Below are 15,564 nucleotides of genomic sequence, written 5' to 3' on the forward strand. Positions count from 1 at the left end.
TCTCTCTCTCTCTCTCTCTCTCTCTCTCTCTCTCTCTCTCTCTCTCTTTCTCTCTCTCTCTTTCTCTCTCTTTCTCTCTCCAGAAAGAACATATCAGAATGCATGTTTTCTTGGGGAGGGGAGTGAGGTGGAGACAATTTAAAACTCAAAAGCTTATGGATATTGAAAACTATAAATAAATTAATTAATTTTTAGTATTAATTTTTAATTAAGTAATTTTTTAATTAAATAAAAATTTCAAATCTTTAAAAAATGCAGAAAAAAACTCCATGGGAGCAGAAAGATAGTGTTAAATCTTCCTCCCCTCTCCTAACATTGACTTTTGTAGTCTTGGTTCCAGGATACCCAACAACTTGAACCCTCCATTATATCAGCATTTACTAAAGCTAAATTTACCACTCTGTGGGCAACTCACTGAAGTGAGTTGGTGTCTCCAATAAGGCTCATTTTAAGTTTATTCATGCTTGTAATAACCTATACACTATTGAACACCATCCTCAAGTAATGCAGGTATAACATGTTTTCTCTCCTCCAACCCTCATTACCTTCATCTCAGTCTGCATCATGCAGAATGAATGTGTCATCATTTTCCAATCACTATATTGGCCTGAAGTAGGCCAGATACAGAATATTCTGCTATGCACTGAAGTTATAAAGACAAAAATGAAGCAGTCCTTTCTTTATAAGGATCATATTCTATAGCAGAAGATAACATATACATACACATACACAAAAATATACAAAATAAATAGAAGCTTACCTGCTTACAAGTCATTTCAGAAAGCAACCAAAATTGGGGCAGCTAGGTGACACAGTGAATAGAGCACTGGCCCTGGAGTCACGAGGACCTGAGTTCAAATCAAGCCTCAGACACAACACAAAAACCAGCTGTGTGACCTTGGGCAAGTCACTTAATCCCAATTGCCCTCCAAAAAAAAAAAAAAGAAAGCAACCAAAATTGTGTGTGACTTTGCAATCTATCAGTATATAACCATGAGACATAAGGGAAACTTCTCTTGATATCTAGTTATATGCCATGTCTTTATTTCCATTATAATAGCAAAACATAACTGCAGAGAGCATCTTGGTGCTATCCTTTCCGCTAGTGCTGAATCAGTTTATTGCACTCCATTTTAGCACTGATCTCCACATTTATTGGTACAAATTATTGTAGATCTTCTAGTTAAAATTTCTGCACAATAGTTTCCTCTAGAACAGTTTCTAAATTTGATTTTGTATTTGTGATATTCTGTACCAACCTCTATGCCTCTTCTCGGATGGTTTCCATGTCTTGTAATTCACTCCTTTCTCACTTCTACCTTATGGAATAGGTAAATTGTTTGAAAATATCCTAACCTGACACCTTATGTGGATTTCTGTCATGAGCTATCCAGATACTAATGGTGTATCAATCTTGAAATTACCTCATGTATACTTCAACTTACACACACACACACACACACACGCATATATATATATATATATATATATATATATATATATATATATATATATATATATATATATATATATATATATATCATACTTATCTATTAATATGTTGTGTTCCTACAGTAGAATGTTGGCTTCTTGAAGGGAGGAGTTAATGAGCAAATAAGAGTCAGAGAACATAATGAAATTCAAAATGTATATTTTTTTTATTTAATTCAATTCAATTTTAATTTAATTAACTATTTTGCATAAAGAAAATCAATATAATCCAGTTTAGAAGGAAAGCAGAAAACTGGGAAACATTTTTTTTTTCTACTAGTGTTTCTGATAAAGGCATCATTTACCAAATATATAGAGAGCAGAGTCAAATTTATGAGAATACAAGTCATTCTCCAATTGATAAAAGGTCAAATGATATGAATAGGCAGTTTTCACATAAAGAAATTAAACTACCTATAGTCATATGAAAAAATGCTCTAAATCACTGTTGATTAGAGAAATGCAAATCAAAACAACTTTGAGGTACCACCTTATATCTACCAGGTTGACTAATATGACGAAAAAGGGAAATGATGACTATTGGAGAAGATGTGAGAAAATTAAAACACTAATGCATTGTTTGTGGAGTTGTGAACTAATCTAACCATTCTGGAGAACAATTTGGAACTATGACCAAAGGGCTATAAAATTGTGCTTAGCCTTTGATACAGCAATGGCACTACTAGGTCTGCATCCAAAGAGATCATAAAAAGGGAAAGGAATCACATGTACATATTATATACAACAGCTTTTTGTGGTAGCAAAGAATTGGAAATTGAGGGGATGCCTATCAATTAGGGAATGGGTGAACAGGTTGTGGTATGTGAATGTAATGGAATACTCTTATTGCATAAGAAATAATGAGCAGATGGATTTCAGAAAAATCTGGGAAGACTTACATTAAATGATGCTGAGTGAAGTGAGCAGAACCAGGAGAACATTGTGCACAGTAACAGCAACAATGAGTGATGATGAACTTTGATAGACTTGGCTCTTAACAACAAGTGATCTAAGACAATTCCAAAAGACTCATGATGAAAAATGCTATCCACTTCCAAAGAAAGAACTATGGAGTCTGAATGCAGATCAAAACATACCGCTTTTACACTTTTTTCTTTTTCTCATAGTTTTTCCCTTTTATTCTGATTCTTCATTCACAACATGACTAATGTGAAAATATATTTTAAAAGATTGTACATGTATATATCAGATCGCTTTCTTGGGAAGGGGGTACTAGAGAGAGGGAAAGAGGGGAAAAATGGAACTCAAAATCTTATAAAATTGATTGTTGGAAATTAAAAATACCTAAAAAAAGAATGTTCCTGGGAGGCACAGGCTGATTTTTTTTCATGTTTATATCGTTTTTATGATATATATTTATATCATGAGAAGTTAACACAGTACTTTGTATATAGGGGGTGCTAAATAATACTTATTGAATTGAATTGAGCTAAAAGATCTTGTAGGCATTAAAATGTAAACATTAATCTAAAAACAAAAAGATAAAATAGCTTCTCAATACTCCATTCAAACTAAGCACACTTAGAATGGGAGACAACAATACATCATAACTCCTTGAATAATGTTATGATGTCAGGAATCCCATGGTAAAAGACTATATTTTAATCATAATTGTTGACTTTTTGTATTTTTACAATTTTAATAATTTATTCATCATCCAACTATTAGTTGTAACTGTATGTTAGAAAAGGGGGAACTCATCAACTTTACTTATGCAGAAATCACAATAACCTATAAACAAAGAATATTCCATTTTGATTTGTCACTTAAAACTACACATTTCTACATCATAATATTTTATTTTTAAACATTAATTTTATGTTCCTCAATATTTTCATTGATGCATTATTGAAAAGCATATGTTAACAAAAGAGCAATAGAAATATGTATAAGTGCACTCTACCAAAGTATTAACCTAATCATATTTCTTATTTTCATGTCCTATTTTGAGCTCCTTTCCTGAGTATTTATGTTAGATTTATTTTCATTGTAGCCAGTTTGTATAGTTTTATTCTGTTTTTTTGTCCAAATCAATGCATGTGTGTATTGTTATTGTATTGAATTTTTCATAATTATCATTTAATAAGGTAGAGTTGTGCTCCATTACATTACTATAACATAATTTGTTTAGTCATTTCCTCATTTTGCAGAAAACTTAGGTATTTGGAGTTATTTTCTATTACAAATGAAATATTAGGAATATTTTGTACAGGTATGACATTTTATTATTAATCACTTTCTTACTTTGTAATTCCTGAAGTGGAAATGACTAATAATACTTTTGTATTTCATTGTATAATTCCATATTTATTTCCTAAAAATTTGAATTCTCTCATCATCCTATTAATAATATATTTTAAAAATTACAGCCCTACTAATTGCGAATGTTCCTGTATATTTTATCTGACAACTTGATTCTTATCAGACAATTTCTGATTTTTATTAATTTGGAACTGATCATTAGAGGTTTTTAAAATTTTTGTAGATCATGTTTCTGTAGTCAGAATCTGACTATTTGAAGCATATGAATATTTGAAGCATTTGACCACTTATTTTTGATGTGAACATTTTTTCCCTGAATCTCACTTCTTTTCTCATTTTGGCTACATTGGCTATTACCATGTAAATGTTTCTAACATGATCAATCAATATTGTCACTTGTAATTTCTCCAAGTCATGTATACTTAAGATTTTTTTAACATCTTAAAATTTTAAAGATATCATACTCCATTTTCTTCAAGGTTCCACCCCCACTTCCCAATATTTAAACAAATGGTCTTAAAAGATTGAATCAAGAAGTGAGATGGTAAAAGTTGCATTTTTGAAAGACTAATTTGATGACAGTATGCATAGTATAGATCGGCATGGGAAGAGATCAGGATTAGGTAGATGCTTGTGGTAATCTAGGTGTAGTGTGAAGAAAATCTGGATAATGATATGGGCAGTAAACGTGGAAAGGAGGAAATGCATGGCAGAAATATTTTGAAAGAAAAATAGAAAGGATTAGGTGATAGAATGTGTATAGAGGATGTAGAAGAGGAATGGCCATAAGATGACTCCAAAGTTTCAAGTCTGGTTGATTGGGAGAATGCTCCTACTGTAGATAACTGGGGAATTATTAGTATGGTGTTTCTATTCCAGCTATACTATTTTCATTTTTTTTCTGAGAGAGCAGAATTCTCTGGGTAAAACAGTCTGGAATCTATAAGTGTCATTACTCAATGCAGGAAAAAAAAAAACATTACTACAGAAATGTATATACTGTGAAGCAAAAGCAAGCCTACTTTTTCATCTCCTTATATTATAGTGCCATATTTACCAAAGCAACACGGTAAGTAATGAAACAAATGATCATGGCAAAAGAACAAATGAAAAGATCAGTGAATGCTAGGAGCATAAATGAGTAGGAGGGTGGATTGTTGGATGAGTAGCTAGAAGGCATATTGGGATGAATAAATGGATGGGTAGATGGAGTCTGGCAATGACTCAATCAAGTGCCTACTCTCAGTGTGTTTTGAAATTTTCCAAGAATAACATTTTTAACCTTTCTTTGGAAACAACTCATATGTCAGTTATGCATTTCTTATTTTCTTCCCCCCCAATTTGCATTATTTAATATTGATAATCTCGTTTTTATTATCTTAAATAATCTTATTTTTATCTTCTTATTAAATCTTATCTTTAAATATCTTATTTTTGTTATTACCATCTTTAAATGTATTTAGAATTTTGAAATAGTAACTATGTATCATTCTCTGAGGTATACATAAACCTTCAGTCACAGGTTATAATAGAGTTTTAGAGCTTGAAGGAATCTTAGATGGCCTCAGGTCATCACTGATTTAAAACACTTGGATTTGTGGCAACTATTCAGAACCAAGAGAGCATGCCTAGATGTCCTAGGTTGTAGTGAAGCTTTTAGATCTGCCAAGCAACTAGCAGACTGCTGGCACAAGGTGAGAGAATAGGCTATGTGAAGATTGCAGGATAAAAGAGGTATGGAATTGGTTTAACTCTTCATGACCCTTGGACCAGTAATGAACCAGGGGCCATGAGAAGATAATGCTATTCTGTAGACAGCATGATAAAGTGGATTCACTGTGTAATATAGTCTAAGAATCCATATTTCCAGTCTAACTCTTGGTAGAGAGAGAGAGCCTCTCTCCTTTTATGCATAAAACTAACTATAAGATAAGAAATTTGATACAGTATCATTTATCAACTTTTATTAAGTTCCTACCTTGTTTAAAGCATACTGGTAGGCCCTGGGGCTGCAAAGATAAGATCTACTCCTCAAAATATATGCAAATATATGCATTTTTATATTTATTATAAGATAATAATAATTATACAGAATTTCTAAAACACTTTTTCATTTTCTTACTATCTTTTGTCTCATTTAATTTTCATGATAATCATCAAAGGTAGGGAGAAATGGTCTTATTTTCCTAAATTCTCTGATAGTGAAGTTAAAATACAGAAAGATTAAGTAAATTACTCAAAGGGATACAAGAAATCAGTATGATCTAGGACTAAATATAGGTCTCCTGACTCCTATCTCTGGAGTCACTAGTTTTCCATTAGTATTGTAACATAATTAGAGAAAGGACCAGTAGGGGATTATAGGGAGGGTACACAGAGGAAAGACATTGCAAAAAGGGATTAAGGGTGTAGATGAATATGCAAGCTTTCACTATCTGAGGGAAGATGATAAAGAAAGGGAGTAAGGAAAGAATAGAACCAAACAAAATAGGGTCCTAGAGAAGATAAACTTTTAGGGATTACCCAATTTAAGATAATAGGGTTTAAGAGAGGAACTGTTCTTAAAATCAAACTCTGGCTTAGTGTGAAAAGTCTGGGGAACAAAATTAAATAGGAAGAGGAAAATAAGACCCTAGAGAGGGAATGTTAATTTCCCTCTCATAATGTCAAACATCTTGGAACCTTCAACAACACAAGTGCCTCTGGAGCTTCCTTCTCCCAAAGACCTGTATGATGTAAACATTATTGCCCATTGAAGATGAGCTAAGTATCCACTTCAAACAAGTGTTTGTAAGTCACAGGAAAATTTCTGTAGCTGAAGGTAGAATTTTCTCTGGGAGGCTAATGCTGAATGTGGGGGTAGGAAACTGTCACTATGACCAAAATAAAATGGAAGCATCTTCAAGATTTTGAAATGAGCTTCATGTGCTCATTGTCTCTGTTCCTCAGAATTTTGAGCATTTAGGAAAAATTTAATATACACTATCATCTTGCTTCTTTTTCATTGCAGAAGTATCATCAGATCCTACTGGTCCCATCTAGCGGAACTGAGAATCCGAAAAAAGATTACCAAATAGTCTTAAGACTGAATAGAGTGTTGAAACATTTAAATTTGGGGTTAAAGTGACACCAAAATTTACCAAGTGGTTAGATCTTCACAGTCCAGTTATGGGAAATCATGTGAATAATGAATGGGAAATACATCTGGAAAATTGCCTCAAACTTTGACTTTGCTTAAATTGGATTTAAAAAACAGATTTAAGTTTGGGGATCAACTCTTTCTTTTATTTCAAAGAATAAACCTGTATTCCTAGTCTTGGAATTTCTGTTAAGCAATGAGGAGGATAATTATCCTCAAATGTTTTAATGCTTTGCAAAAAAAAAAAATTCACATGTATTTTTCATGAATAGAAAAGCTGTAATGGAAGATAAGTAGATTTTTTGAAGATTCATATGCAGACATGGCTTTGAAAAATCAGTGCCTTTATCTCTCTTTTGGTCTCTCAGATCACTTATTACATTTTATCATAAGGAAAGGAAAAGATAGATCAGTGGAGTATTGTGGTGCAAGATAGAAAGGGACAATGGTATAAGAAAGACTTTGATATAAAACACATTAGAAGGTTGTGAAAGGCAATTGTATTTAATTTTAGAAAGGGAGAAAACATGAATTTGTTTTCTCTCCAGAAAAATTAAGTAATAGTTTATAGTTAAATATTTCATAATATTATTTGGGATTTTTGAAGTTACAATGGTATATCTAAACATTATCTCTCAGAGTTAGGATAAGAGGGATTTGAAAACATCAAAATCGGGTCAATAAGAAAACACCTGAGCCTGGAGATTATTTCAGTAATCTGTTAAAAATGCAGGATTAGGTAATGCTTTTGTCTATATGACATCCACATCTGGATAAGGGGTGAAAAAGTAATTAGTGATTTAAATGTTTAGCCAGCATTGGAGATCCTATCAAATTTAGTTCAACAAATATTTCTTAAGTGCCTAATATAGTCATCATTGCACCAGATGCTTTTGGTATATGCTAAGTGCTTTAATCACTAACACAGAAGGGCAAATGTGATAGCGTAGTTATGAGCACATAAATTTCAAATGGAAAGTTTGGAAAGGGGATACTGATGACTACTGGAAGGATAGGCAGCCAAAATCTATACTGTAGGGGGTAGAGTGTGTAGAGTGTGACCCATCTCCAGTTCAAATTTAATCACACAATAGCAGTGGTTTTGTTGGGGACTATTCGTCTATGTAGTCAAGTCACTTAGTTGCACAGAACCTCAGTTTACTAACCTTTAAAATGGGCATTATAGTACTAACTTACAGGCTTGAGGATATAATGAGTTAATTTTTGTGAAGGTCTTAGTGAAGGTCATTAAAATACTATAAAACTTCAAAATGTTATATAAATGCTTGATCATTTCATTACTAGTAATGCTGTTATGTGACACCAAATTTTCCTATTTTTTTCAATACCGATGCCCTGGATATTTGAAATTGGTGATCAGCATATGTCCTGACCAAAAAAATCACCTTCACTGATTTAGCACTGGCCCCTGAAATTATGATTATGGATTCATTTCCTTTGAATTAAGTTTTACCTCTGCCAAACATATTATCTAAAGTGTGAACACATAAGGGAGGGATATCATTCAATAGCACTCATTTATACCTTTAATGAAATTCAATTTGCCCAATCACTTTCCTCTCTGGTAGCTAGCCAATGTTAGGGTACTGAGAAATTTTGACAGAGGAATAAGGGGAGTTAAGGGTTGGGAGAGGAAGGAATACCTTTGGAGTGTGAAATACTTCTTTGTCAGGATCATGAGGAGAAAAGAAGAAAAGAGGGGTTCAGTCCTTGTGCATTTAAAAATTCTTATTTCTCTGATTATGGATGGATATTAATGTGGTTACTTTTTTGGAAGGAATGCTTCCCATTCCAGATGAACTTTATAGACCTAGAAAAATAGTGATAGAGATATTTGTCTTTAGTTCCTCTTCCCTTTCCATCTCAAATTGGCACCCTTTTCACCACTGTCAGGGCCACTTTCCCTGTTCATCCCAAATTCACCAAAGTTCTGTTATATTCACATGATATGCCTTTTGTTGCAGGGAGGGAAATTATCTTATGAATCCATTCATACAAGGGAATTGTGTACCTTGACCTGGCACCTACCATAGAACAGTGGACTTCGAATCAGAAAACACAAGTTGGAGTCCTACCTCAGAGATTTGCTGGTTTTGTGATTTCTGAAAATTGCTTAATTGCTCGGACCCTCAATTTCCTGATGTATAAAATGAGGTAAATAATATTTGTACTTCTTTAAAGGGTGATTGTAAAGAAAGTGCTTTGTACACCTTAGAGGGTCACTTAAATATTGTGCTTGAATTCAATACTTAAATTGTTTAATGGTCTCCCAAGGAGTTTTTGAGGGCATTTACAATGAGAACTGCAAAGGGAAGTTAGCATTTAACCCACACAGATCAATCACAGATCTAAAAATAATGTTCATCAGTGATGGTCAATAGGGAGATATTGTTGGGTGGAGGATTTTTGGGTACCTTTCAACTCATGCTGTCCAAGTGAATCTTTCCTTTATCTCTATTTAAGTTGATTGTCATTGTATTACAGGAGAAAATATCTCTGTTCTTTTGAGGTTCATGTTTAAGGAGATAGACCACAGGGATACACTTTCCTATTGAGCAAGAATAGTTTATGTTTCTTTGCTTAAACAATGAGAATCCAAGAGAAAGATCCAGGAAGAAGGAAGAATTGGTTGGAACAATATCAGAAAAATGATATGATGGATGCAAAAGGCTAGAATTAGTACAGGTTAATTGATACTGATGACTTAGAGGATGACAGAGGAAAAAGAGAAAATGTGTTTATCTGGGAAGGGAGGACAAAAATAAGAGAGGTTATGAAAAAGGCCTTTGTTAAATATTATACATTCTTATTACCATTCAAGTATTCATTAATTATCTGTTAAAAACCTACTGTGTGTCATCACTATGCTGATACAATTTAGAACTTATCTTGTCTGCCTACAGAGGGACTGAATAGCATACAGGATGATCAATTCTTAAAAAGAAAAAAAATGAAACTTTAAGGTCAGATGATTTAAATTTGGATCTCAGTTTTGTTGTCTGTGTGATTTAGAAAGGTCACCTCTCTTGGTGAAGTAACTTACCTCTTTACCATTGAGGTAAAATGAAGAAAATGGTATAGTGCATTAAGTGGTGAACTTTGAAAGTTCAGAAAGGCCTGAGTTTGAATCTGCCTTACACATTTACTAGATAGGTGATACTGAACAAGTCACTTAACCTTTTCCTAGATCAATTTCCTAAGTTGTCAAATGTGAACTATGAATACCTAACTCCCGATGTTGTTATGAGACTAAAATGAAATAAAATGAGATAAAGTAAAATGCTTTTCAAAACATTAAAATATACAAAATATTAACTATCATTTTATATACACAGGGGCATCCAACACAACCATTTCCATATAAAAAACTTACTAATGAGTTCAGGAAAAACATTTGTAGAAATGTTCCAAATATCTCAATGCCATATGCACAGTCCTGTTGGTAGCTTTTGAGTTAGTTAAATTTAACTTGGTCTAGAATAAGGTATCCAAAACAATTTTAATGACTACTTCTATTCCTGCTATAAAAGTTTCAAAGTTATGCTATTATTACTAAAATAATAATAATATTTTTTTTGTTCCTGGCACAGAAAATTCCCACACAGTTTTGTCACCTATAAAATAAGTGGGACTTTCAAGTTTCCTCTAGTTCTAAATGTATGATTTGATAATTGATTGGATATGGGGTTAAAATTAATAATAAATTATAATTTTATATAAAATGAATTATATAAATAATAAATTTTATAATTATTAATTATAAATAATAAATATAAATAATAAAATCTTCCTAAAGATTAGGAAGAAAAAGTTGAAAATGGTTTCAGGGTTTGAAACCTTGGGAGACCTATGTGACCTATATTTGAAACCTATGTCTTTCGCGGTGGGAGAACATTGGTATTTGATTTAAAAAGAACAGTTTAATTCACTCATTTAAATTCAGGATAAGATATGCACCTGGGTTGGGGGGAAATAATGAATTTAAATATGTTGAATTTAAAGTGATGATAGTGAATTCAAGTAGAAATATCCAATGGGCATTTGGAGATATATGACTAAGGTATATGGTTAGATCTGAGAGGTATACATATAGAAATACATTATAAGTTTTGACATTAAGAAAATTCTGCAAGTGAGAATGTATACAAAAATAAAAGCAGATACAAATGAGGACAGGAATATGGCAAAACCTCATGGTTGAGAAATGAGAAAAAAGAGGAGTCAGTTAATAAGATCTAGAAAGAATAGTCAATGAAGAAGGAGAACAAGGAGAAAGAACCATCAAGGTCTGTGATTAGAACAGAAGTGTTCAATGGTGCCATATTTTGGGTAGAAGGTAAGGAGAATGAAGATTGATCCAAGTTGATTTGTGATTAGGAGACCATCAACAGGAAGATAGAATCAGTTATAAGGGAATAAGGAGGGGATGGTTGAAATGGAAATGAAAACAAGTAACATTAATTTGACAAGAACAAAACGCTAGCCCAAGGAGGAAAACCAGGTAAAGAAGAAAATTATTCCAAGATAGAGCATAACTATGGAAAGAAGGGGCATCATGTAGGATGAGATTAACAATACTAGAAATGCTGAGAAAAACTAAATGAGAAGGCTTTTCCTGTAGGAGAAATAAAGGTCAAAAGAGTATTATCAAAATATTTATAGCATCTAAATAGTTCGTATTTTGCATTTAGAAGGGGACACAAAAGACACAATTCCTCTCTTCTCTGCTATGTATGTGTTTCTTTTCTAATTTGCTGAAGATAATAGGACACTTTCTGAAGTGTTTTCTTAGTGTACCAGTATTTAAAGTTATATCTATCCATGAGAAGTTACACAGCTATGTAATGATTTGAAGAAGAAATAAACATTTTGGCCCTTCAATGTTGATTACATGAAAGGGAAATTGAGGGGCTATGCTGGAAAAAAAAATGATGACAAGATAAAAACTGAGGTCGGGTCACCATAATGGCCTAAACTTTAAGAAGATATTATGAAGATAGATTTACAATGACCCACTTCTAGTGTGCAGATGTATATTTTTTGAATGCAGGATTGCCTTGTGATTGCCAGTTTTGCTCATTGTTTACTACAGAAATGAAAGATAAAACGGTCATGGTATCATTCAATCTTATCAGGTGTTCTTAGGATCATAGGATTTTGAGTTAGAAGGTAATGTTGAGATAATCTGGTTTAACAGAACTGAAAATCAAAGAGAGCAAGAAATTTGCCCATGATCATTCAAGTAGTAAGTGTCAGAGTCAATTTTTGAACAGAAATTTGGCTAATAATCCATTTGTCACCTGCCACCCTGCATTGAACCCATTGATGAACAATGAAGATTTATTTCTTCTATCTACCTATGAACCAACTTTCATTTGTTATAGTTTTCTAAGAAGAAATAAGCAAGCAAGTCAAAAAAGCAGGAATGTAGGCACATTGGAGAAAATACAGTATTTGGGGTTGGATGACCTGAGTTCAAATCCCTCCCCTGTTATTGCCTGTGGAACAACAGGAAAGTATTGACAAGATTTGACAAAATATCCTTTTCCTCACAACTCCTTTTTGTCTTATCCTCAAATAGATTTTTGTTGAAGTTATTGATGCATTTCCCCTTTTATAAGGCATTTAGCCACAAGTTCTTTTCCCCCTTCCCATATTAATCAAATATGACTTTTCTAGACACTTTTCTAAACAGTTACCCAATATGCAAAATCAAGAGATTGGACTCAGTGATCTCTAAGGTTTTTTACAACCCCAAATTCTATAATTGTAGCATCATGTAACTAATTTTAATTAATAATCATATCTATAGATTGATTTTTGGAAAAAAAACACTCATCTCTTTGTTTAATGCTGTTATAAAAATTCAGTATAGATTCTCAATACAAAATTAGGTGCACGAAGATATTAAAGATGCAGATAAAATCACTACTTTATTTTTTTAAATAACTGACATTTATCACAACTTTAATGTTACCTGAACCTTTTACATATATTATTTCATCTGATTCTCACAACAACCCTATGGAGTAGGAAGTACAGTCTTATCTTCATTATTTTACAGATGAGGAAACTGAATTCTCCCTTATGACAAAGGCAGAATCAGAAATTGAATTTGAACTCAGGTAGATCAATTAGTCATTCAAATAGTATTTGCTAGGCACTTAATATGTCTTCCTGATTCCAAATTCAGCACTCTATATTATGGAGCACTTCCTCTTGTCCTTAGACCAGCAGTATTTCATCATCCACAGATATAAAGCTGTACATGGATTTGACAGAATGGCCTTTTCACACTGCTCCTTTAATCTTATGCTCAAACAGCTCTTTATCATAGTGATGATTATATTTCCCCTTTTATGTGATATTTAACTATAAGCTCTTTTTTTTCTCCCTCCCATATCCAACAAAGATGATTATTCTGGACACTAATTTGGCCTCCATTCAAATAACAGAGGTATTTTAGATAGATGACTCACAAGAAATTGAAAAGATTTTCTTATAATCAAAACTTAAAGCACTCAGCAGTCTAGTATCACCACCATGTGTGAGGTTCTCTCTTTTCTCATCTTTTTTCTTCTCATCCTTTCAAGCTGGTTTACCAGTGCCTTTAAGGAAGTATTATCTGCCTTCCATTTACTATGAATGCTATAAATGCACAGGGTGCATAAATTTTATTTTGGTGCCAAAAGCCTAATGCAGTTTTATACATATACAAGAGGCTTATTAAATATTTGCTGAAGTCATGGAAGTGGTGAATTTGGGCTACTCTTTCTTGAAGTTTGATTGTGGAAGAGGGGAGAGAGGACATGACTTTAGAGTGGAAGTTTAAAAAAAATTAACCAAGTACCCTTTTAGATTGGTGGGGAAAAGTCAGTATTAAGAGAGAGATTGAAAATTCACAAATAAGAGGATGATAGAGGAGATGAAGGTAATGGTGCTGAAGGGGCAAGTTTAAGTCCACTGACCCAGGTAAAAGGTTGAATTCACAGTCATGAAATAGAGTGAAACTAATGTTGAGGGACCAAACTCATGATCATAGAATCTTATATTTGGAAGAGGATTTAGAGGTCATCTAATCAATCTCCCTACACAGTGAGAAATCTGTTATGAAACATTCCTTCAAAATGGACATCCAGATGATCTGAAGACTTCCTCTGACAGGGGATCATTATTTCATGAGTCAAGTTTTTTTTTTTCCATTTGTTCTAGCCACATTCTATTGGAACCAACTGAGCTACTCATTTCAAACTAACAGAAATATTGAACAAAAAATCCTGGTGTGATAAAAGCACACAGCTTTGAAAACCTAAAGTTTTATTTTAGAACTCTCTGATCTCTCCTATTTCTTCTTCTCCCTGCAGGTTGTCCTTCACCATTTAATGGAAAAAGATAATCAGACATGGGTGACTTCATTCATTCTCCTGGGACTGTCTAGTGACTGGAGTATCCAGGTCTTTCTCTTTGTCCTGTTCTTGTCCATTTATCTGCTAGCTCTATTTGGAAACATCCTAATCATCATTCTGATCAGGCTGGACACTCGGCTGCATACTCCCATGTACTTCTTCCTCACCAACCTCAACCTTGTAGATGTCTCTTATGCTACCAGTATTGTCCCACAAATGTTGGTGCATTTCCTAGAAAAAGATAAAACAATTCCATATGTGGGCTGTGCTGCTCAGCTCTTTTTCTCTCTGGGTCTAGGTGGGATTGAGTTTGTTTTGCTGGCAACAATGGCTTATGATCGTTATATGGCTGTTTGCAACCCTCTGCGTTACTCAGCCCTCATGCATGTGGGCCTTTGTGTCAGATTAGTGGCTGCCTCCTGGGTCAGTGGGTCTCTGAACTCTCTCATGCAGACAGCCATCACTTTCCAGCTTCCCATGTGCACAAACCGGGTCATTGACCACATATCATGTGAGCTCTTAGCTGTAGTCAGATTAGCTTGTGTGGACACATCTTCCAATGAGGTTGCAATTATGGCTTCTAGCATTATCCTGCTCATGACCCCATTCTTGCTCATTCTGCTGTCCTATATCAAGATCATCTCTGCTATTCTGAAAATTCAGTCCACAGAGGGAAGAAAAAAAGCTTTCCAGACTTGTGCCTCCCACCTGACAGTGGTGTCTTTGTGCTATGGGATGACCATTTTTACTTATATTCAGCCCCACTCAAGTCCCAATATCCTTCAGGAAAAGATGATCTCACTATTCTATGCCCTTTTAATACCCATGCTGAACCCTCTGATTTACAGTGTGAGGAATAAGGAAGTGAAGGGAGCCTGGCAGAAGCTGCTTGGGCAATTCTATGAATTAAAGTCAAAGCTAGCTTCTTCATGAGTCACACAAAGAGATAGTTTTGTCTATAAATATACCCTCCAAGATTCAAGCATGGTCAGAACTATCCATCTCACTCTCTTCCTTTTGAGAATCGGAAGAACTCTTAATCATGATTTCAAGAAAGTGGGGGGGGGGGGCGATGAGAGATAGTGAGAGCCAGATATACTCACAGAGCCAGAACTTCCCAAGTTTGCTTCACTCTTCTTTTTGATGTTCTGAATAATCTAGAAAAGAAATTCTATTTTATCATTTAATTTGCCACATTTTTCATGTTCACCTGTTTCTTTTAAA

General features: G+C 33.7%; 1 protein-coding gene across 8 annotated transcripts in view; it reads left to right on the forward strand.

Annotated features, from left to right (window-relative positions):
- The window catches only part of LOC138160705 (olfactory receptor-like protein OLF3), a 650,404-nt gene extending 635,131 nt beyond the window's left edge, over positions 1-15,273 (forward strand). For all 8 annotated transcript variants that reach the window (XM_069087457.1, XM_069087458.1, XM_069087459.1 and 5 more), the window contains 2 exons: positions 8,899-9,088; positions 14,299-15,273. In XM_069087457.1, coding sequence (XP_068943558.1) covers positions 14,317-15,273 — 957 coding nt within the window. In that variant the 5' untranslated portion in view covers positions 8,899-9,088; positions 14,299-14,316. The remainder of the gene's footprint in view (positions 1-8,898; positions 9,089-14,298) is intronic.
- Positions 15,274-15,564: the final 291 nt, after the last annotated feature.

Source organism: Petaurus breviceps, unplaced genomic scaffold, assembly GCF_028583685.1.
Source record: "Petaurus breviceps papuanus isolate PSGF00001 unplaced genomic scaffold, PetGlider_PUasm1.0 181, whole genome shotgun sequence".
Lineage (NCBI taxonomy): Eukaryota > Metazoa > Chordata > Mammalia > Diprotodontia > Petauridae > Petaurus > Petaurus breviceps.